The sequence below is a fragment of the Heteronotia binoei genome, chromosome 8 (genome assembly GCF_032191835.1).
Source record: "Heteronotia binoei isolate CCM8104 ecotype False Entrance Well chromosome 8, APGP_CSIRO_Hbin_v1, whole genome shotgun sequence".
In the NCBI taxonomy this organism is placed as follows: Eukaryota; Metazoa; Chordata; class Lepidosauria; order Squamata; family Gekkonidae; genus Heteronotia; species Heteronotia binoei.
This window is the reverse complement of record NC_083230.1, coordinates 114,966,394-114,990,115: the sequence shown is the minus strand read 5'-3', so window position 1 is coordinate 114,990,115 and position 23,722 is coordinate 114,966,394. Positions and strand designations below refer to the sequence as shown.

General features: G+C 48.2%; 1 protein-coding gene across 1 annotated transcript; it reads left to right on the top strand.

The window, feature by feature from the left end:
• Positions 1-814: 814 nt before the first annotated feature.
• ECHDC3 (enoyl-CoA hydratase domain containing 3) lies at positions 815-16,619 on the top strand. Its single transcript, XM_060245941.1, has 5 exons — positions 815-965; positions 3,961-4,082; positions 7,673-7,770; positions 10,241-10,441; positions 15,902-16,619. Exons 1-5 carry the CDS (start codon positions 826-828, stop codon positions 16,232-16,234), a joined length of 894 nt encoding a protein of 297 aa, XP_060101924.1. The 5' UTR covers positions 815-825; the 3' UTR covers positions 16,235-16,619.
• The last annotated feature ends 7,103 nt before the right edge of the window (positions 16,620-23,722 follow it).

The following is a 23,722-nucleotide window of genomic DNA, read 5'->3' as shown; positions in this document are numbered from 1 at the left end:
CCATAAGCAATCTGAGTACTCATTTTACCCACCTCGGAAGGATGGAAGGCTGAGTCAACCTCGAGCCGGCTACCTGAAAACCCAGCTTCCGCCGGGGATTGAACTCAGGTTGTGAGCAGAGCTTAGGACTGCAGTACTGCAGCTTTAACACTCTGCGCCACGGGCTTTATAGCACTATATAAGAGTTGACTATATTACATATAAACCACAATGTCCATCTCTTAGCTGGAAGAAAAACTCCCATTTCTCTGTAAGTCCTGCAGAAATCAATTCCAAAGCAAATCTTCTTCTGGTTTGGAGGCCCTCCCTTGCTTCAGTGTCATCAGAAAGGGCGGGGGAGGGAATGTCTGCTGGGCACTCCATTATTCCCTATGGAAACTGATTCCCCTAAGGGAAAATTGATCTGTGGGTATCTGAAGCTCTGGAGGGGCTGTTTTTTGAGGCAGAGGCACCAAACCTGCAGCATAGCGTCTGGTGACTCTCCTCAAAACAACCACCAAGCGTCAAAAAGATTGGACCAATGGGTCCAATTTGTTGAGCCCCCAAAGAAGGTGCCCCTATCCTTCATTATTTCCAGTGGAGGGAAAGCATTTACAAGATGTGTGGTCCCTTTAAGTGTGATGGCCAGAACTCCCTTGGGTTTCAATTGTGCTTGTCATAACCTTGCTCCTGGCTCCACCCCAGGTATTTCTTGGATTGGAGTTGGCAACCCAGCTGCCCCAGTTCCCTGCCGCCGGGACAGGTTGGACTTTCTTTCTAGGCTCCTCCCGCGACGGCGCCTCTTGCCAGCAGGGGTCAGCAGCGAGCCGGGCCTCGGAGGAAGCCATGGCGGCGGCGGGGCGCTTGCTGGGCCTGCGGGCGAAGCTCCGTGGCCGCCCGGGCGCGCTGGCCTTCAGCAGCGGGGCCCCCGCGGACGCCGCCGGAGGGGCGAAGCTCACCCGCGCCTGGCAGGCGGACGGTATCCGGTGAGGCTGCGGCGCAGAGAGAGCGGGGGAAGCTCCGGGGGTGCGCCACCTTCCACGGGTCCAGGGCTCAAGGGGGGGGCAGTTTGCATTCACACGTGCATGGGAATCAGAAACGTGTATTAGTTATACACGTGTACGGCCAAAGCGCGCGCGTGCGATGGGGGTTCCATGGGCGCAGCTCCCGGCGATTGTTCAAAAACTCAAGTTCGACAAGAAATATCTGGGGACTTTGAGGGTGGAGCCAGGAGCAAGGGTGTGATTGAACTCCAAAGGGCCATCACACTTAAAGGGACTGTGCGCCTTTTAAATGCCTTCCCTCCCTTTGGAATAATGAAGGATAGGGGTACCTTCTTTTGGGAGCTCATAGAATTGGATCCCCCCTTGGAGGGTATTTTGGTGAGAGGCACTGGATGCTATGCTGCAAATTTGTTGCCTCTTCTTCAAAAAACAGCCCCCCCCCCCAAGCCCCAGATACCCACAGATCCATTCTCCATTGTACCCCATGGGAATCAGTCTCCATAGAGAATAATGGAGTGCCCAGCAGACATTTCCCTTCACACACACCCCCCCCCCCGCTTTCTGATGACCCTGAAGCGAGGGGAAGGCTTCCAAACCGGAAGATCCCCTGCCCCCACCTGGGGATTGGCAACCCTACGGGGAGGCTCTCGGAACACCTTCCATGGGCCCAGGGCTCAGGATCAGACACGAGAACGTCCAAAGTGCGCACGCTGGGGGTTCCATGGGCGCAGCTCCTGGCGATTGTTCAAAAACTCAAGTTCGGCAAGGGAATCACTGCGCTTTGGATATGGAACTCCTTCACGGGTGCCTGGGGTTTAACATTGCCAGTTTCGGGTTAGGACAGGAATGGCCAGACTTTCTTAAGAACCACATTGAATCAACATCAGATGTCTGAGAGCCACGAGACGGGGAGGGAGGAAAGCAGATAGGAGGGAGGGAGAGGTGGAAAGAAAGCAGCTTTAACTTTCAATGCATTCTTCAAGCGACCAACTAGCTTGGCTTGGAGAAGTATTTAAAGAGACAAATTCCTTCTCGAAGCTGGCCGACAGGGCAGTGGGGGCTTTAAGAGCCACAGTTCAGCCACCCCTGGGTTAGGAGAATCCTGGGGACTTGGGGTGGGGAGGGGGGGGAGTTTAGCAAGCACGAGAGGCAACAGGGACCACCCGCTGCTGAAAGCGGCATGTCCTCCGGGGGGGGGGTGAGGAGTTGGGGAGTCGTCTCTGTTGGCTGAGCATCAGTTATCATTCCTGGAGAGGTTCCAGCTAGGGATGCCAGCCTCCAGGGAGGACCTGGGGAATCTCCCAGAATTCCAGCTCATCTCCGGACTTCAGAGATTAGCTCCCCTGGAGAAAACGGTGTTTTTCAGTGGCCAAGAGACTTCAGCTGTATGATGTGGAAGAGTGTGGCACACAGGGTGTGGACTTGGCCTTCAGTCTAATCCAGGAGTGGCCACACTGTGGCTCAGGAGCAACGCTTGGCTCTTTCATACATATTGTGTGGCTCTCGAAATAGCCCACCGCCCTGTTGGCTGGCTTGGAGAAAGACTCCGTCTCTTTAAATCACTTCGCCAAGCCAGCCGGCAGCTTGGAGAATGCATTTAATGTTAAAAGTTGCTTTCTTTCCACCTCCACCTCCCTCCCCCATATCTGGAGGCTCTCAAGCATCTGACGTTCGTGTCTTGATGCTCTCAAACATCTGACATCTATTTTATGTGGCTCTTACACCGAGCAAGTTTGGCCACCCCTAGTCTAATCCAAACAGTGATATAGAGTATCCTATTTATATGTTAAAAAATTTAACCTGAAAGTGACATATGTGTGGAGAAATACCTCTCCAAGTGCAGCGTAATTAACGCTCATGAGTTCGGCTGGCTTCTATCAGGCAAAACAGTGGACTTTAGTCTGGGACAAAGTTAAAATGGTAGGCAAAAGGTATTTGAACGTGAGCCAAAATCAACTCCTGTGGACATGTGTCGAAGCCAGGCCTGATTTGGTGGTGGTGGGCAGTGCCATCAAGTGATAGCTGACTTATGGTGAGCCCTTGCTTGTTTTCAAGGCAAGAGACGTTCAGAGGTGGTTTGCCATTGCTGACCTCTGCGAAGTGACCCTGGACTTTTTTGGTGGTCTCCCAAGCAAACACTAGCCAAGGTTTGCAAGAAGAAAAACCCTTACATTTGAGGCAGAAGGAGAAAGAACGCACCATGTTTACACCTTTGCAGAATCACTCCTTAAATAAGTTGTGCCATATTTTTGTGGCAGGTGAGTATGCGATGGGGTTGCCAACTTCCAGGTGGCACCTGATGGTCTCTTGACTCCAGACTACCAGGGCTTTTTTTTTTGTAGCAGGTGCTCCTTTGCATATTGGGCCACACCCCTGTAATATAGCCAATCCTCCAAGAGCTTACAGGGCCTACTGTAAGCTCTTGGGGGATTGGTTACATTGGGTGGTGGGGTGGCCTAATATGTAAAGGAGTCCCTACTGCATAAAAAAGCCCTGCAGAATACAGATATCAGTTTCTGTGGGGAAAATGGCTGCTTTGGAGGGTGAGCTTTTTTTGTAGCAGGAACTCCTTTGCATATTAGACCACACCCTCCTGGTTGTAGCTAATCCTCCTGGAGCTAACAGTAGGCCCTGTACGAAGAGCCCTGTAAGCTCTTGGAGGATTGGCTACATCGGGGGCGTGGCCTAATATGCAATGGAGTTCCTGCTACCAAAAAAAAGCCCTGCGTAGAGGAATGGAAGTTACAATTCAAGGCCTTTGGGCTTCTGATGTAAGAAAAGCTGTCAAACACCTTCAAGATGACAGACGGGATGAGGTTATCTTGTAGCCTCATCTGGTGACAGAAGTCTATTGCGTTTTATCTCGGTCACGTATTTTTGCAGGAAGCGAGCACGTCTTCCCAATCCACATAATCCGGTCGACGTTTTGAGCCCTGTAGGTTTCAAAGACACCTTTTGTAAAAGTTCCCTTTTGCAGGAATGTCGTCTTGAGCAACCCTCAGCGAAGAAACGCACTCTCGCTCGCCATGATGAAGTCTCTTCGCAAAGACCTTCTGCATGATAGCAGCAGCCCGGACCTGCGAGTCATTATCATTTCAGGTGTCTTTTTTAAAAAAAATTATCTGTTATTTGTAGGACAAGGTTCTATCATCTGACACCATTCATAAGCTAGTTCAGTCTTATCCTGATTTTTGACACCAAATCATCTTGCCTTCTCTGTCCCCTGTATGTTCCGTGGTCCCTTTCCTGAATTTAATGATCGTATTTAATTATCGTAGGAAGGTAAAGGAGATTGTGAGCCACTCTGAGACTCTTCAGAGTGAAGGGTGGGATATAACTCCAATATCATCTACCTCACAGGTTGTCTGTTGTGGGGGGGGGGGAGGAAGGTAAAGGAGATTGTGAGCCACTCTGAGACTCTTTGGAGTGGAGGGCGGGATATAAATCCAGTATCTTCATCTACCTCACAGGGTGTCTGTTGTGGGGGGGGGTAAGGTAAAGGAGATTGTGAGCTGCTCTGAGACTCTTCGGAGTGGAGTGCAGGATATAAATCCAATGTCTTCATCTACCTCACAGGGTGTCTGTTGTGGGGGGGGGAAGGTAAAGGAGATTGTGAGCCGCTCTGAGACTCTTCAGAGTGGAGAGTGGGATATAAATCCGATATCTTCATCTACCTCACAGGGTGTCTGTTGTGGAGGGGGAGGAAGGTAAAGGAGATTGTGAGCCACTCTGAGACTCTTTGGAGTGGAGGGCGGGATATAAATCCAGTATCTTCATCTACCTCACAGGGTGTCTGTTGTGGGGGGGGGGTGGGGTAAGGTAAAGGAGATTGTCAGCTGCTCTGAGACTCTTCGGAGTGGAGTGCAGGATATAAATCCAATGTCTTCATCTACCTCAAAGGGTGTCTGTTGTGGGGGGGGGGGAAGGTAAAGGAGATTGTGAGCCGCTCTGAGACTCTTCGGAGTGGAGGGCGGGATATAAATCCGATATCATCATCATCATCTTCTTCTTCTTCTTCTTCTTTTAATTAATATTGTAATGATGATATAAATAGTATTATTGGAATTTTTTCAACAGACAAAACAAAACCAAACAACAGGGAGACAGCAATATTTCCTTATAGGGGCAGCAAGATCTCTCCAGAAGCATAAAAGCAAATACAAGATAAATTGGAAATATAGTGTGGTAGTTGTAATGCAGATGTGTACAAATAGTCAACATTTCAAACCATCTTACATTGTTTTTAACTGTGAAGCGCAGGCATTCCCAGAAATACATAAGTACTCAGTGCTTATATACATTGGGCAAGTCAAAAGAAAATGATCATGATAAGATTTGTTTTTGGGGAGAACATCATTTTTAATCCGATAAGAAATTATTGGGAACTATTCATTTGTCTTGAATAATTTTTTAGAATTTTTGTCAGTTTTCTTTTTTAAATTAATTTTTTATCAATATCACATAAGACATGGATGCCAAATGTGCGGCCCAAGGGCCGGATCAGGCCCCCAGAGGGCTGCTATCAGGTCCCCGAGCAACTGGCTGTCATTTGCTTCCTTCTCCCTCTCTCTTGCTTCCTTCTGCATCACAGCTTGCTTTGCCAGGCTTGCTTGCTCAATCGCACAGGAGCTACAAAGCAAAACCCCTATTTTCTCCATTAGCTAACCAACACATGAAACAAGTACAAAAGTTCACAATTCCCAGCCATTTCATGTTTTGCCCTAGGTCCTAGGCTCCAAGCACTGACCATGAGATTTCTGTAATCCAAAGTAGGTTCACAATTTATACACACACTTGAACAGCACCTGAACAGCATACTCAAGATTGCAACAGCACAGACATTGTCTCCAGATTTTGATGCAATTATTCAGAGCAAGAGGTGTCTGTTATCAGAAACTGTTAAACAAGATATTGTACAAGTGATTACATTTTAAGCATATTTTATTTTAAGGGATTTTTTTAAATCTTTACTTGTGTTTGTCTGTGTCCTTTATAAAGTTTGTATCTCTGCTACCTAGCATTACATTTTATGACACACAAGGCCTGGCCCAGCAAGGTCTCATTGATGTCAGATCCGGCCCTTATAACAAATGTGTTCAACACCCCTGAATAAGTAATAGTATTCAAGATATGTTAAAAGATGATCTTCAAGAAGGAGCTCAACAGGATACTACAGGGGTGGCCAACGGTAGCTCTTTAGATGTTTTTTGCCTACAACTCCCATCAGCCCCAGCCAGCATGACCAATGGCTGGGGCTGATAGGAGTTGTAGGCAAAAAAAAAACATCTGGAGAGCTACCGTTGGCCACCCCTGGGATACTATAAAGTATTTGCTTTCAACATATAGGTCTTTGCCTATTTTCTGATAGTTTTAGATAGTTCTGTAGACCATGTTTGTCTGCAGAAACAACAGTAAGATTCAAGTCCAGTAGCAACTTAAAATTGACCAGAGTTTGAGGGTATAAACTTTCCTGATGGGTCTGACGAAGAGATCTTCGACTCTTGGAAGTTTATACCCTAAAATTCTTGTTGGTCTCAAAGGTGCTACTGGACTTACATTCAAGTTACATTCTTCTTCAGCTCCTACATGGCCATTCTGCCCTTCCAACTTTGCCTCTCCTCTGTTCTTCATGCTTGTGATTTTAACTTCCACCTTTATGCTGACTCCCGAAGTTCAGTTTCCACCTGTGATTCCATTGTCCTCTTCCAGTCATACAGTTCAGCGGTCCCCAACCTTTTTGGCACCAGGGGCCGGTTTTGTGGAAGACAATTTTTCCACCGGGCGGGGGATGGTTTTAGAATGATACAATTGTGCACTTTATTTCTAAAGTGTTTGGTGTGGTGGTTAAGTTTGCGGACTCTTATCTGGGAGAACCGGGTTTGATTCCCCACTCCTCCACTTGCAGCTGCTGGAATGGCCTTGGGTCAGCCATAGCTTCTCACAGAGTAGTCATTGAAAGGGCAGCTTCTGGGGAGAGCTCTCTCAGCCCCACCCACCTCATAGGATGTCTGTTGTGGGGGAGGAAGGTAAAGGAGATTGTGAGCCGCTCTGAAATTCATAGTGGAGGGCAGGATATAAATCCAATGTCTTATAATTACTGTTGTTGTTATTGTTATTATTACTGCTACTGCTACTACATTGTGATATATAATGAAATAATTATATAATTCGTGGCCCAGTTGCTAACAGGCCATGGACCGGTACTGGTCCACAGCCCAGAGGTTGGGGACTCCTGGTATAGTTCACCCTGATGTTTCCTTCTAGATTCAGAAGGAAGGAATGGAACACATCCCTTGTGTCTGCTGCCATAGAGAGACACTTCCTTTGGCAGCTATGTAGTTAGGCATACATCCCAGAATTTGCATCCAACCATGTGGGCTGTATTGGATTTTGGCATAATCCATTCCACTTTGGGTGTTGGCGGTTAGGTGAAGGCAACTGTGTGTCTCCTTCCTGTGGCCAAAGGAACTGGGGAGGGTCTCGGTTTCCCAGTCTCTGGGAGTCAAAAAGGGTAGCTTGTTTTGTGTCCTCAAAAGCACAGCAAGCAGTAGTAGTGGATTAGTTTCCCGGTGCCAACTGTCAATATGGGAATAATCAGACTTCAGAACAACAGTGGTATCGAATATCTATAAAGTACAAATTTGTGACGCACGTTTCTGTCCTGTTTCCTTTCACCAAACGCTTCCAAGGCGAAGGACCTGTTTTCTCCTCAGGGCATGACTTGAAGGAATTGTCTCATGAGGCAGACAAGAAACATCACCTCGAAGTCTTCGAGACCTGCGCTGACGTGAGTTGCCACACCGGTGGAGTCCACCGCCAATCAGTTTAATTGATATTTTTTTCTTGTGCCTAAATTTTAATGAGCCTTGGTTTTGAGAGCTAGAATGGTTTGGAGAATTGAACTAGAACAGATGGCCAAACTTGCTTAACATAAGAGCCTCATAGATTAAATTTCAGATGTTTGAGAGCTGCAAGACATGAGTGTCAGATGTTTGAGAGCTGTAAGGAAAGAAAGCTGAAAAGAAAGCTGGAAAGAATGCAGTTAGATGGGGGAGGGAGAAAAAGGGGGAAAGAAAGCAACTTTTAACTATATAACGCATTCTCCAAGACACTGGCTGACTTGGCAAAATGATTTAAAGAGACAAACTTTCTCCAAGCTGTCCAGCAGGGTTGTTTTTTTTAGGGGGTGGAACTTTTAGAGCCACACAATATATGTGGAAGAGCCACATGGGCTCCTGAGCCACCGTTTGGCCACCCATGAACTAGAACCATGGAAACCTGGGGTGCAGTCTTCATGTTGGCATTCTTGTTATCTCACCACTCTGTCTACCTAACAGTTAAGCTGGCTCCCCCTAGTGGTCAATTTGATGTTACATGGGTTTATGTCTGGCATATCTCCCTGCAGATTTAAATGGAGGGTTTTTTATGCCAAACATAAAGTGGTGTAAGCTCAAACTGAGCACTAGAGGGAGCAAAACACGTGCGGAACAGGAAACCCCACCACATCCTACCCCACCCTGAAGCATCAGGAACTTTCGTGCAAGGGAAATGAGAATGCAGGAAAGCCCTGGAATATCATCTCCAGAGCATCAGTTCCCAAAGAACAGTCTTGGGAGCCAGTTTGGTGCACTGGTTATGTCATGATCCTGGGCCTAGTGAGGCCTACAGGCTCCAGAGAAGCCTGCCTCGGAGTTATACTGAAAAGCCTACATTTCCCAGGATCCCTTCTGTTTCTCTGATCGGGTGGCAAGGTTTTGGAGGGAAATTGGCCCAGAGAGGGGTGGGGCATGGGAAGAGAACATAAAAAGGCCAAGCCCAGGCAGGGTGTGTTCTTGTCCTAGGAGGCAGAGCTGGAGGCAGGCTGTAGCCTAGAGCAGGGGTCCCCAACCCCCGGGCCAAGGACCAGCACTGGTCCGTGGCCCGTTAGCAACCAGGCCATGGAGTGAGGCAGAGACCTTCACCTACTCCTTATTTAAAGACCCCCATGTGGGGGCAGGGATGGTGTGTGGGCTTGGGGGCAGCCTGGGGCAGCAAAAAACCCAGCTCCCCCCTCCCCACTCCCACTGGTCCATGGAAAAATTGTCTTCCACCAAACCGGTCCCTGTTGCCAAAAAGGTTGGGGGCCACTGGCCTAGAGAGCTTGCAGCAGGGGAAAGATCCCTTACACAAGGGGGTGAGTATTAGTTATTAGAGTAGGGACTGTATAGATAAAAGCGTTAGGGGTTTATTTTCCCTTCACCCCTTTTACTGTTTAATGCACCTTGTTTGTTATATTGCACTGACTGATCTTTTAAATAAACCTTTTTTTTCTGTTGTTCACTCTGCCTGGTCCTCACGCTTATTATTTGGCCTAAGCTAAAGGAGGCCTGAAGGGCTTGGGAGGGAACTCTGGGCATTCTCAAGGGGAACCCTTAACCCAGAGTGGTGGCAGCAATTGGTAATACCCTCCCCCACCCTCTGAGTCATGACAGGTTAAGAGCAGTGGACTGTAATCTGGAGAACCGGGTTTGATTCCCCACTCCTCCCCATGAAGCCTCCTGGGTGACCTTGGGACAGTCATGGCTCTCTCCATGGCTTTTTTTTTTTTGTAGCTGGAACTCTTTGGCCTATTAGACCACACCCCTCTGATGCAGCCAATCTTCCTGGAGCTTACAGTTGGCCCTCTACGAAGAGCCCTGTAAGCTCCAGGAGGATTGGCTACATCAGGGTTGTGTGGCCTAATATGCAAAGGAGCTCCTGCTACAAAAAAAGCCCTGGTTCTCTCAGCCCCACCTGCCTCAGAGTGTCTGTTTTGGGGAGAGGAAGGGAAGGTGATTGTAAGCCGCTTCAGGATTCTTTCAGATAGTAAGGAAAGGAAAGGTCCCCTGTTCAAGCACCAGTCGTTTCCGACTCTATGGTGATGTTGTTTTCACGGCAGACTTTTTACGGGGTGGTTTGCCATTGCCTTCCCCAGTCTTTTACACTCCCCCCCCCCCGCAAGCTGGGGACTCATTTTACCAACCTCAGAAGGATGGAAGGCTGAGTCAACCTTGGGCCGGCTACCTGAATCCAGCTTCTGCCGGAATCGAACTCATGTCGTGAGCAGAGAGTTCAGACCACAGTACTGCAGTACTGCTGCTTTACCGCTCTGCGCCACGGGGCCGCTTTCAGATAGTGAAGGGCAGGGTATAAAAACCTACTGTTCTTCTTCCCAACAAATGTTGCTCACGGTTCTTTTTGCCAGAGAAGGGTGACGTCTCTCTTCTTGATCCCTTCAGCTCATGACCTTGCTTTCAAAGCTTCCGGTACCCGTCATTGCCAAGGTCGACGGCCTCGCCACGGCTGCCGGCTGCCAGCTGGTCGCGAGCTGTGATATTGCTGTGGCGAGCGAAGAATCCACATTTGCCACCCCCGGAGTGAATGTCGGACTGTTCTGCTCAACGCCGGCCGTGCCCGTGGGGAGATCTCTCCCTAGGAAGGTAGGCGTTGCTGAGAAGATGATAAGTTGTCCCACCTAATTCGGGAACTCTCCCAGCTTCCGTGCCCCTCTTTTGATGTAGGAACAGCCACATTTTATTTGTGTGTTTATTCAGAAAGCTTTTATGCCACCTCTCCAGGAGACGGGGCAAGGAGAGAAGCTAAGCTGTGTATACTGTCTAGATACTGCTAACAAGAATTTCTTAATCAAGTACAGACAACAGAAATAGAAAAATCTTACATGCCTATTATTAAATCACAAAATGCATTCATACAGAAATGCCAACAGAACGGTACATTTTAAAGGGAAAGCAACAAGTCAGTTCTCGTACAGTTCACAATTCAACAGGTGAGTCCAGTTCCTTTTCTTCCCAGGTTGACTGTTCACTTCTCCCACTTTATGTAGATATTAAGATGGGCTTCAGGACGTCCTGAAGTCCATCTTAATCCTGGATCCTCTGGTCGCCCCCTCCCCAGGAGACGGCTTACAAAACAAGAAAACCAAAGCATTTCTAGGTATTAATTAAAACCCAGTATTAAAAAACCCCATAAAAACAGAGATTATAAAAACACCCCACTGACAAATTCAAATAACAGAATCGTAGAGTTGGAAGGGACCCCCACACCCAGGGTCCTCTGGTCCAACCCCCTGCACAATGGAGGGAAATTTAGTTATTTATCATACGGCAGAATTACACACAGGAAGTGTATAATAATATAAACTATGTAACCAAGTTGATACAATGGGTGTGCAGACAAATTGGGCAATCCCAATTGACCCTGGAGATCCCTTCCAACTCTGTTTCTGTGAGTCCTCCTAAATCAGGGGTGGCCAAACTGTGACTCTTTCACACATATAGTGTGGCTGTCAAAGCCCCTACTGCCCTGTCGGCTGGCTTGGAAAAGGCGTTTGTCTCTTTAAATCCCTTCTTCAAGCCAAGCCAGCAGATGACTGGGAGAATGCATTTAAAGTTGTTTTCTTGCCACCTCTTTCTCCCTCCTCCCTCTATTTTCCTTCCTTCCTTCCTTCCTTCCTTCCTTCCTTCCTTCCTTCCTTCCTTCCTTCCCCTGTTCCTTCCTTCCATCCTTCCCTCCATCCTTCCGTCCTTTCTTCCTTCCTTTCCTCCTTCCTTCCTTCTCTCCTTCCTTCATTCCTTCCCTCCTTCTTTCCCGCCTTCCTTCCTTCCTTCCTTCCTTCCTTCCTTCCTTCCTTCCTTCCTTCCTTCCTTCCTTCCTTCCTTCCTTCCTTCCTTCCTTCCTTCCTTCCTTCTTTCCCTCCTTCCTTCCCTCCCTCCTTCCTTCCTTCCTTCCTTCCTTCCTTCCTTCCTTCCTTCCTTCCTTCCTTCCTTCCATCCATCCATCCTTCCCTCCTTCCTTCCTCCCCTCCTTCCTTCCGTCTTCAAAGTTTTTGACCTTGGATATGCAGCCAGCATTTTACGGTAGTTAACGTGTCAGTTTGTTTATTTCAAACTCTGTCTCCTCCCCTCTGTTTAAAGCGGCTAAAGATAGATTGGCAGTAAAATTACAGTAAGACACATTGCAACTAGAAGAAGACAGCTACGGCATAAAAAGAGAGAGAGAGAGAATTACCTCCCAAGGCGTTTCAATCAAGTGTCCTTCAAGACGGATACAGATAACCTTTGCAGCCACAAAAATCAATAACTCATTTTCAGCCAAGCGCCCTTCGGAACAAGCCCCTCTCATGAGTTTGGGGGGGGGGGGAGCCCACAGGGAGGGGCTGGATCCGAGCTCTTCTGGGAGGCCGTTCCAGAGGGAGGGGCCGTTAGCGGGGGTCATTTTGTAGAAAAAGAGGTGCCGGAGCTCATCAGCACAATTCATTTGCACAACTTATTTGCATATGCAACACACCCCTGACATCACCAGAAGGTATACTAAATTATATCACCTCAGCATCCACCTTAAAATGCTTCTTGAATTAGAATTGTCATAATAAAACCTCACTCCCATCATAACTTTTTAAATGACTTTTTCCTATGTGGCCACAGTGGCATGAGGAAGATTTCTATCTGTCTGCTTTATACGTTTGGGTTATTTTCCCCTTTTTTTTGTGGAGAAAAATATTTGAAAGTTTGTCAAATCTTAAGAGTTCAGCAAAATTCTCAAAGGGGTTTGAACAACAGAGACCAGAAGCAATTATTTGAAGCGGGGTTTAAGAAAGAAAGAGCACAATAAAATGTAGAGGTTCCGGAGCTCCTACCCAAAATGAGGCCTGTCCGTTAGGGTGGAAGGTCGGGCTACAATGGAAAGCAGTCATACTCGGCAAACAGATGGAACGGGGAGATAACATTTGTTGACGGACAGGAGTTTGAGAGGGATGGGCTTGAATTTGCGGGAGGATTTCCATGGGCAGAAGAGATTGGCAGGAAAGAAAGGAGGGGGAATAGGAAACTTAACCTAAATAATTGAATTACCCCCCAGGGGTAACTGGGGTGTGGAGGGGAGATATTTGTGAATCTCATAAGAACATAAGAAAAGCCATGTTGGATCAGGCCAATGGCCCATCCAGTCCAACACTCTGTGTCACACAGTGGCCAAAAAAATTATATATATATACACACACATATATATACACACTGTGGCTAATAGCCACTGATGGACCTCTGCTCCATATTTTTATCTAACCCCCTCTTGAAGCTGTCTATTCTTGTAGCCGCCGCCACCTCCTGTGGCAGTGAATTCCACATGTTAATCACCCTTTGGGTGAAGAAGTACTTCTTTTTATCCGTTTCAACCTGACTGCTCAGCAATTTCATTGAATGCCCACAAGTTCTTGTATTGTGAGAAAGGGAGAAAAGTACTTCTTTCTCTACTTTCTCCATCCCATGCATTATCTTGTAAACCTCTATCATGTCACCCCACAGTCGACGTTTCTCCAAGCTAAAGAGCCCCAAGCGTTTTAACCTTTCTTCATAGGGAAAGTGTTCCAACCCTTTAATCATTCTAGTTGCCCTTTTCTGCACTTTTTCCAATGCTATAATATCCTTATTGAGATGTGGTGACCAGAATTGCACACAGTATTCCAAATGAGACCGCACCATCGATTTATGATACTCCTGCATTGTGCAGGAGGCTGAACTAGTTGAACCTCGAAGTCCCTTCCAACTCTCTGTTTCTAAGGACCTGGAAGGTTAAATAAACACAAATCTTGAGGGCCCATTATCAAAAACAACTAATGTGGGACATCAAAAATACATGCATTTACTACAGAACAATTTAAAAACAGTTATGAGCCCAATGATAGCCTCAATACAAGTTAAAATTATACAATGAAAACAAATGGGACATAATGCAACCCAACGCATTTCAGCCTACCTGGCTTTCTTCAATGGGCAAGCATAGATAGTACACTTACGTTCAACATAGCAATAGCAGAGGTGGCCAAACTTGTTTTATGTAAGAGCCACATAGAAGAAATGTCAGATGTTTGAGAGCCACACAACATGACCGTCAGATGTTTGAGAGCCGCAAGGAAGGAAGACAGGCAGGCAGATAGATGGAAGGGAGGGAGAGGTGGAAAGAAAGCAACTTTAACTGCCTTCCCCAAGCTGCCAACAAAGTGGCTGCACAGTACAATAGCACAATAAACAACTGTGCACAAATGAATGTAAACAAACTATTTCTTCAGACAAAATACAAGAATACTCTGTGAACAATGGAATTCGTAAGGGGTAGGTTCTATGCCAACAGTTCATAAATAGTCCGTAAATCCATGTGGCAACCAGTTTCCTTCTGAGTAGCAGAAGAACCAAATCCCCATGAAAGAAGGCTCCAAAGGTTGATTATGTCCTTAATGTGTCTGTTGACTTCCTGGTACACGTTTCACATCGCAGTGCTTTCTCACAGAGCCAGTCCTGAATTTTTAAGCAAGGATGTTTTTCCACTGGCGTCAAGCTGCAACGACAACTTCTTACACCTCTTACAATAGGCGCGTGAAAGAAGGCATCAGCATGTGCCTATTTTAAGAGGTGTAAAAAGTAGTTGTTGTAGCTTGACGTCAGTGGAAAAACGTCCTTGCTTAAAAATTCAGGACTGGCTCTGTGAGAAAGCATTGCGATGTGAAACGTGTACCAGGAAGTCGACAGAGCCAGTTTGGTGTAGTGGTTAAGTGTGCGGACTCTTTTCTGGGAGAACCGGGTTTGATTCCCGACTCCTCCACTTGCACCTGCTGGGATGGCCTTGGGTCAGCCATAGCTCTGGCAGAGGTTGTCCTCTCCAGCCCCATCCACCTCAGAGGGTGTCTGTTGTGGGGGAGGAAGGTAAAGGAGATTGTGAGCCGCTCTGAGACTCTTCGGAGTGGAGGGTGGGATATAAATCCAATATCTTCATCTACCTCACAGGGTGTCTGTTGTGGGGGAGGAAGGTGAAGGAGATTGTGAGCCGCTCTGAGACTCTTTGGAGTGGAGGGCGGGATATAAATCCAATATCTTCATCTACCTCACAGGGTGTCTGTTGTGTGGGGGGGAGGTAAAGGAGATTGTGAGCCGCTTTGAGACTCTTCGGAGTGGAGGGCGGGATATAAATCCAATATCTTCTTCATCTTCATCTTCTTCAGACACGTTAAGGACATAATCAACCTTTGGAGCCTTCTTTCATGGGGATTTGGTTCTTCTACTACTCAGAATTGTGGAATGCTCTCCCGGAGAACATAAGGGCCCTGTGCGATCTCTCCACTTTCCGCAGGGCCTGTAAGACTGAACTGTTTCGACAGGCCTTTGAGATCTAACCGGGAGAGAGCTGCCACCCTACATCATTACAGAGTACCACATGATCACCGCATATATTATATTGTAGTGATACAGCACCATGAAATGAAATGTTTTTAAATAACTTAAAACTGTAGCTAATTTTTATTGGTTTTTAATTTGTAAAAATGAATGTTGTTAGCCGCCCTGAGTCCGCTTAAAGTAATAAATAAATAAATAATCCCAGCTTGTTCTGCAAGCTGCCAGCTGGCTTGGCTCAGAGAAGTGATTTAAATGCCTTCTCCAAGCTGGCCAATGGGGTGTTGGGGAGAGGTTTCAAGAGCCCCACAATGTGTGTGAAAGAGCCACATGTGGCTCCCGAGCCTCATGTTGGCCACCCCCACTCTAGGCTGATCCTGCATTGAGCAGGCGGTTGGACTAGATCACGGGTGGCCAACGGTAGCTCTCCAGATGTTTTTTTGCCTACAACTCCCATCAGCCCCAGCTAGCATGGCCAATGGCTGGGGCTGATGGGAGTTGTAGGCAAAAAACATCTGGAGAGCTACCGCTGGCCACCCCTGGACTAGATGGCCCGTATGGTCCCTTCCAACTCTATGATTCTATGGCCAGAACTCTAGAAGTCTTCCTGCTGTTGCCTCCCAAGCACCAAGCTTGCACTGCCCCAGTCATAGTCTTACATCTCTTTCTTGCAGCTAACAGCCACTGGTGGACCTCTGCTCCCTATGTTTATCCCTGCAGGTGGCGCTGGAGATGCTGTTCACGGGGGAGCCCCTAACAGCCCGGGAGGCCCTTCTTCATGGGCTGGTCAGCCGGGTGGTCCCAGCCGAGAAGCTGGAAGACGAGACGCTGAGAATCGCCAGGAAAATATGCGAGAGCAGCCGGTCCGTTTTGGCCCTGGGGAAAGTCACTTTTTACAAGCAGATGGCTCAGGATATGGAGACGGCCTACCGGACAACGACGGGCGTCATGGTGGACAATCTCGCCCTGGCAGACGGACGAGAAGGGATCGAGGCCTTCCTCTGTAAACGCAAGCCCGCCTGGTCTCATTCAGGGCACAAAGGGTCCCTGTGAGCATCAGAGGGGGACAGATCATGCTTGAAAGCCGTATCTGACAGCAGGGGTGGAATTCTAGCAGGAGCTCCTTTGAATATGAGGCCACACCTCCCTGGTGTAGCCAATCCTCCAACAGCTTTCAAAAAAGAGCCTTGTAAGCTCCAGGAGGATTGGCTACATCAGGGGGTGTGGCCTGATATGCAAAGGAGCTCTTGCTAGAATCCCACCCCTGCCTGACAATAAACAAGGGTCCAGGGGATGCCCACGGCGAGTGCCTTCTCTCTACGAGAATCGTAGGACTGTCTGCATCCGGCGATCCCTTGTTCACACTAGAGAACCTGCCCAGCAAGGTGTGTTTGTGTGCTGCTGTCTTGTCACTTAATACACCTTCATTGGATAACGAGTCCGAGTACAGTTTCATTTGGGGAAAGTCTTTCTTTGGCAAAAGTTCCAGCAACCCCCTGAATGCTTTGCAGTCGGTGGGCGCCAGGAAAGCTGTCAGCAGGCACCGGAGGTCCCGTGGGCACTACGTCTGGGAGCTCAGTCTTGGTCTCATCCGGAGCTTTCCAGCCACAGGGATCCAAGGGAATCTCCACATCAGTGCATACAAGGAGACCAAAAAGCCCCAACCCAGACTATAGAGCAGGGGTGTCAAGCATGCGGCCCTGGAGGGCTCCTATCAGGCCCCCAAGCAACTGGCTGCCGTCTGCTTCCTTCTCCCTCTCTCTTGCTTCCTTCTGCAAAACAGCTTGCTTTGCCAGGCTTGCTCAATCGCACAGGAGCTACAGAGCAAACCCTCTGTTTTCTCCACTGGCTGAGGCTCCTCCCTTGGGGGGGAGGAATAGCTTGTTTCGCCAGGCTTTCTCAATTGCACAGTAGAGCTACTGAGCCAAGCCTCTCATCCTTCTGTTGGCTGAGACTCCTCCCCTTCCATTCCCCTGGGGAAGGAAGGAAAGAGCCAGAGCTTCTTTTGCCCAGTTCCCTGAATTCCATGGGAGAAATACAAAGAAGCACCTTTAAGATCAATGAGTGCTAACATTTTAAGTATGTTTTAAGTTTTTAAAAAATATATTTGTGTTTGTGTTCTTTATAAAAATTATATCTCTGCTACCTGATCTTAAATAGGTACACACATGGACCAACATGGTCTGGCCCAACAAGGTCTCATTTATGCCAGATCTGGCCCTGATTTATATCCCTCCCTATACCCTGAATCTCAGAGTCTCCGAGCGGTCACAATCTTCTTTACCTCCCCCCCCCCCGCAAACAGACACTCTGTGAGGTGGGTGGGGCTGAGAGAGCTCCCCCAGAAGCTGCCCTTTCAATGACAGCCCTGCGAGAGCTTGGCTGACCCAAGGACCATCCTAGCAGCTGGAAGTGGAGGAGTGGGGAATCAAACCTCGTTCTCCCAGGTAAGAGTCCACGCAGTTAACCACTACACCAACCTGGCTCTCAATAGCCATGCCCAGTCAGGTGTCCTGTGTTTTATCAAGGGGGGGGTGGGCCACCTGTCTGCAAAGTCCACCCAGCTAATTTGTTATGGACTCATTTATGTTATTTATAGTCAGTCTTTTTGACTTGGGCCCAAGTCAGATCACACAGGGTGAGTCGGTACAATCGATGGGCAGGACTTTCAAAAAAACAGTGCGGTAGGATGATGGCTGTAGAACCAGCCAGAAATCTGAAAACAGAACTGAAGCAAAGTGTAGAACAAAGTAGGTGTCAAGCCCCACCTTTAAGCACACAGCACAGATATTCAGTCACAATCTCAATAATCTCAGGGTTATGAGAGGACAATAGGGAAAGAGTCTTACCACCATCAGATTGTCCCTCATGATTTCGAAGAAGAGAATCTGAGCAAATGGCATGAATATCACAGTAAAATGTACAATGCAGGAGAACATGTTCAGTACTTTCTATATCCCTTGAACCACAACCACAGAACCTGTTGGAATATGGAATTTTCTTAATTTTCTCTGATACAGCACATCAGAAGGAAGGTCATTAACATGAAGGCTCTACGAAGGTTAGGGGGAAGTCGAGCAAGAAAGATATGTTGCCAAGGTTCCACTAGATCCCCCCCCCCCTTTAAGACCAAACATGTTTTATTCAGAATGTTAGCTTTCGTACGCATGCATATTTCTTCAGATGAGGGGATAGGGTACAGTGGGCTGAAATACATGTAGTCGGTAGGTTAAGAGTGTAAACGGATGCAAAGGATCAAATGGCAAAACAGTGTAATAAATTGGAAGACTATTTGGTCTGGATAGCAATGAAAGGTAATAAAAGTTGCCTGTGAATTGCTGTTGCTGAAAGTCTTAAGTAAAACAAAAGGACGTGTTTTCCTAGTTCTTGCCCACCTAATTTCCAAAGTGTGTCAATGTGAAGTAATGACCAGCAGAGGGCGCTATACCTCCATCTCTAGCAGCGCAAAGCTGGGGAAGATTTGCTCAAAGTTTACGGAAAGCCCTGGAGCACCTGGATTCAAGTCCTGGTGTAGAGACCCAAGATTTTTGGAAGTCTAGACTTTCGAGAGTCCAAGCTCCCTTCGTAGCTACTCTCCAAAGCTTGGTGGTGGGATGCGCTGTCAAGCGCACAGCAAGCTTCTGGTAACCCCTCGAGGGGTTTTCAAGGGAAAAGATGGACAGAAGTTTGCCATTGCCTACCTCTGCATAGATACCCTAGGCTGGATTTCCTTGCTGGTCTCCCATCCAAATAGTAACCAGGGCCAACCCCGTTTAGCTTCCAGGATCTGATGAGATCGGGCTAGCCTGGGCCATCCAAGTCAGGGCTTGAAAGCTGAGAGGTAGGTCGTTTCCAACTCGGGAGTGATATCGCATCAGGATGTTTTCACGGCAGACTTTTTACGGGGTGGTTTGCCATTGCCTTCCCCAGTGTTCTACACTTCCCCCCCAGCAAGCTGGGTACTCATTTTACCAACCTCGGAAGGAAGGATGGAAGGCTGAGTCAACCTCGAGCCCACTACCTGAACCCAGCTTCCGCCAGGATTGAACTCAGGTCATGAGCAGAGAGCTCGGACTGCAGTACTGCAGCTTTACCATTCTACACTATGGGGCTGATATCCCTTCCCAAATCTTGTTAGTTTCTAAGGTGCTCTGATTTGTATCTAGTTGTACTGCAGCCTAATGAAGGTACCCTTTGAAATCCATGGAGTACCCAGGGCTGGCCCTAGACCAGGGGAGGCCAAACTTACTTAACCTAAGAACCACATAGAATAAACGTCAGATGTTTGAGAGTCACAAGGAAGGAAGGAACATAAGCCATGTTGGATCAGGCCAGTGGCCCATCCAGTCCAACACTTTCACACAGGGGCCAAAAAACCCAGGTGCCATCAGGAGGTCCACCAGCAGGGCCATAAGAACATTAGAGAAGCCATGTTGGATCAAGCCAATGGCCCTCCAGTCCAACACTCTGTGTCACACAGTGGCCAAAACCCAGGTGCCATCAGAAGGTCCACCAAAAGGGCCATAAGAACATAAGAGATGTTGGATCAGGCCAATGGCCCTCCAGTCCAACACTGTGGGCGTTTTTGCACTGACCTTACGCCGGAGCGATGTCCCTCTTCACCGCGCAGCGTCTGCGTGGATTTCACACTAATTGCTCTGCAGAACCCGGAAGAGCCGCAAAGTCCCGCGGCTTTTGCGTCACAAATGTAAACTGGTTTTTGGCGGTTTACATCTGCGACGCAAAAGCCGCAGGACTTTGCGTCTCTTCTGCGTTCTGCGGAGCAATTAGTGCGAAATCCGTGCAGACGCTGCGCGGTGAAGAGGGACGTCGCTCCGGCATAAGGTCAGTGCGAAAATGCCCTGTGTCACACAGTGGCCAAAACCCAGGTGCCATCAGGAGATCTTATAGCAGGGCCATAAGAACATAAGAGAAGCCATGTTGGATCAGGCCAGTGGCCCATCCAGTCCATTCTGTGTCATACAGTGGCCAAAGCCCACGTGCCATCAGGAGGTCCACCAGAAGGGCCATAAGAACATAAGAGATGTTGGATCAGGCCAATGGCCCTCCAGTCCAACACTGTCACACTGTGGCCAAAACCCAGGTGCCATCAGGAGATCTAATAGCAGGACCATAAGAACGTAAGAGAAGCCATGTTGGATCAGGCCAGTGGCCATCTAGTCCAACACTCTGTGTCACACAGTGGCCAAAAAAACCAAGTGCCATCAGGAGGTCCACCAGTGGAAGGAAGGAAGGAAATTAGGGGTGGAGGGAGGAGGTAGGGAAATGCATTTTCTTAGCCACCGGCTGGCTTGGAGAAGCAATTTAAAGAGAGAAATGCCTCCTCTAAGCTGGCCATCAGGGCAGTAGAGGCTCTGAGAGTCACACAATATGTGTGAAAGAGCCACAGTTTGGCCACCCCTGCCCTAGACAGTCTGGCACCCTAGGCATGGCTAACTTCTGGTGCTCCCTCCCCTGCACTGATAACGTCACCGAGTCACATGGGGGGTGCCCAATTTGGCACCCTCAAAAGGCTGGTGCCTTAGGCAATTGCCTAGTTTGCCTAGTGGCTTGGCCGGCCCTGGGAGTCTTTCTGCATAGGATTGCATTTTCAGTGCACCAATCGCTTTGGGAGTCTGTCTTTGGACCCCTTGGTTTGAGATGTGTGAAACCATAACACTAGTGTAAATTTCTACAGGGAAAGGCACTTTTATTTCTTTGAAGCGGGTGCGTGTTAAAGTGCCACCAAGTCACTACTGCCTCATGCCGACCCTGTGAATTATTGCGCTCCCAAATGTCCTATTGTTAACAGCTTCGTTCAGCCTGCGATCACACACACTAAATAAGGCACTTTCGATCTGGATTTTATTGTGTGAACTGGCAAAATCCCAGTTGGAAAGTGCATTGAAAGCGTGTTATTTAGTGTGTATGATCGCAGCCTCAAGTCTCGGAAATTGAGGTCCGTGGTTTCCTTGATGGAGTCAATCCATCTCCTCTTGGGTGTTCTTGTCATGCTGCCTTCAACTTTTCCTAGCATTACAGTCTTTTCCAGCGACTGTCGTCTTCTCATTCTTGTGACCAAAGTATGATACACACACTGTCATGTCACCCCGCGGTCGACGTTTCTCCAAGCTAAAGAGCCCCAAGCTTATAACGCTTGGGGCTCTTTAGCTTGGAGACGCATCGACTGCGGGGTGACATGATAGAGGTTTACAAGATAATGCAGGGGATGGAGAAAGTAGAGAAAGAAGTCCTTTTCTCCCTTTCTCACAATACAAGAACTCGTGGGCATTCGATGAAATTGCTGAGCAGTCAGGTTAAAATGGATAAAAGGAAGTCCTTCTTCACCCAAAGGGTTATTAACATGTGGAATTCACTGCCACAGGAGGTGGTTGCGGCTACAAGCATAGACAGCTTCAAGAGGGGGTTAGATAAAAATATGGAGCAGAGGTCCATCAGTGGCTATTAGCCACAGTGTGTGTGTGTGTGTGTGTGTGTGTGTGTATAAATTTTTTTTCTGGCCACTGTGTGACACAGAGTGTTGCACTGGATGGGCCATTGGCTTGATCCAACATGGCTTCTCTTATGTTCTTATAACAGCTGCAGTTCAGACATTTGAGTTTCTAGGAAGAGGTCAGGCTCGATCTGATCAAGAAGCTACTGGTTTGTTTTTCTGGTGGTCCACAGGAAACAACAATATAAGCCAGGGGTGTTGAACTCATTTGTTACGAGGGCCAGATCTGACAAATACGACCTTGTCGGGCCAGGCCGAGCTGTGTCTAAAGCTCTAAAATAAATGAAGAAAACGGAAGAGGAACTAAATTAGATGTAGACAAAACACAGGGTGGAAAGTCAAAACCGGAGTCAGCTAAATGTAAGAACAGAAGAGAAGCCATGTTGGATCAGGCCAATGGCCCATCCAGTCCCACACTCTGTGTCACTTAAGAACATAAGAGAAGCCATGTTGGATCAGGCCAATGGCCCATCCAGTCCCACACTCTGTGTCACATAAGAACATAAGAGAAGCCATGTTGGATCAGGCCAGTGGCCCATCCAGTCCAACCCTCCGTGTCACACAATGGCCAAAACCTAGGTGCCATCAGGAGGTCCACCAGCAGGGCTATAAGAACATAAGAGAAGCCATGTTGGATCAGGCCAGTCAGTGACCCATCCAGTCCAACACTCTGAGTCACACAGTGGCCAAAACCCAGGTGCCATCAGGAGGTCCACCAGCAGGGCCAGATTAACTCCAGAAGCCCTCCTACCATTGCTCCCCATGCACCAAGAATACAGAGCATCACAGCCCCAGACAGAGTGTCCCATCTATTCCTTACAGCTAATAGGCACTGATGGACCTCTGTTCTTAAGAGCATAAGAGAAGCCATGTTGGATCAGGCCAATGGCCCATCCAGTCAAACACTGGGTCACACAGTGGCCAAAACCCAGGTGCCATCAGGAGGTCCACCAGAGGGGCCAGAACTCCTGAAGCCTTCCCACTGTTGTCCCAAAAGCACTGAGAAGGCTAGCAGCCCCAACTCCCCCTTTGGCTTCACAGCTGCCCCATGGTAAGGAAACTGTATAAAACAGACAGTTAAATCCATGGCTATTTTTGTAGCAGGAACTCTTTTGCATATTAGGCCACACACCCCTGACGTGGCCAATCCTCCAAGAGCTTACAGGGCTCTTCTTCCAGGGCCTACTGTCAAAGCTCTTGGAGGATTGGCTACATCAGGGCAGTGTGGCCTAATACGCAAAGGAGTTCCTGCTACCAAAAAAAAAAAAATGCCCTGGTTAAATCCATCAGAAGTGATATAAATCTGTCAGATAGAAATGTTTTGTTTCAATAGCTTCAACTATTCAGTGATTGTCCAAGTAGCCCACAGCCAGGCCTCAGATTCAGCAGGAGCTCACAGGAGCACAGCTCCTGAACCTTTCCGACAGCCCCCTCCTCCCCACCCCACCTACCTCGTCCATTGAATAAGAGGTGCAGCTGCATAACAATCCCTGGATTAGGAGAGCGGGCAGCCAGCCAGCCACCAGGGGCTTTGCCACGCCCCCAGCAGCCCTCGTTAAACCCTGGAGAAGCCCTCGCAATCCTTTCTCCACTTCTTATGTGATTTCGGGTGGCAGGTGGCTTGCTGGCCTTTTGACTGGCGGGGGTGGGGCCAGGAGAGGCCCCAGGCAAGCGAGGCCTGCTTGGGCTGGCTGGATCTCTAACCCTTGTGTAGGTATATCATACCGTAGGCATTTTCATATCCTCTGACCTATGTCAGGGTTACCAACATGGTGCCTGTAGTCTAGATATCAGGTAATTCCGGGAGAACTTCAGGCCCCACCCGGAGGTTGGCAACTAAGGTTACCAGGTCTGATTCAAGAAATCTCTGGGGACTTTGGGGGTGGAGCCAGGAGCAAGGTTGTTACAAGCATAACTGAACTCCAAAGAGAGTTCTGGCCATCACATTTAAAGGGGCCGTACACCTTTTAAATGCCCTCCCTCCATTAAAGTGATCACATACCTTTTAAATGCCCTCCCTCCATTGG

Excerpts from the sequence above, each read along its gene's own strand:
- ECHDC3 (XM_060245941.1), top strand. The coding sequence starts at position 826 with ATGGCGGCGGCGGGGCGCTTGCTGGGCCTGCGGGCGAAGCTCCGTGGC. Across the intron at positions 4,083-7,672 it reads GCGAGTCATTATCATTTCAG|GCGAAGGACCTGTTTTCTCC; the intron begins GTGTCTTTTTTA and ends AACGCTTCCAAG. Across the intron at positions 7,771-10,240 it reads TCTTCGAGACCTGCGCTGAC|CTCATGACCTTGCTTTCAAA; the intron begins GTGAGTTGCCAC and ends TGATCCCTTCAG.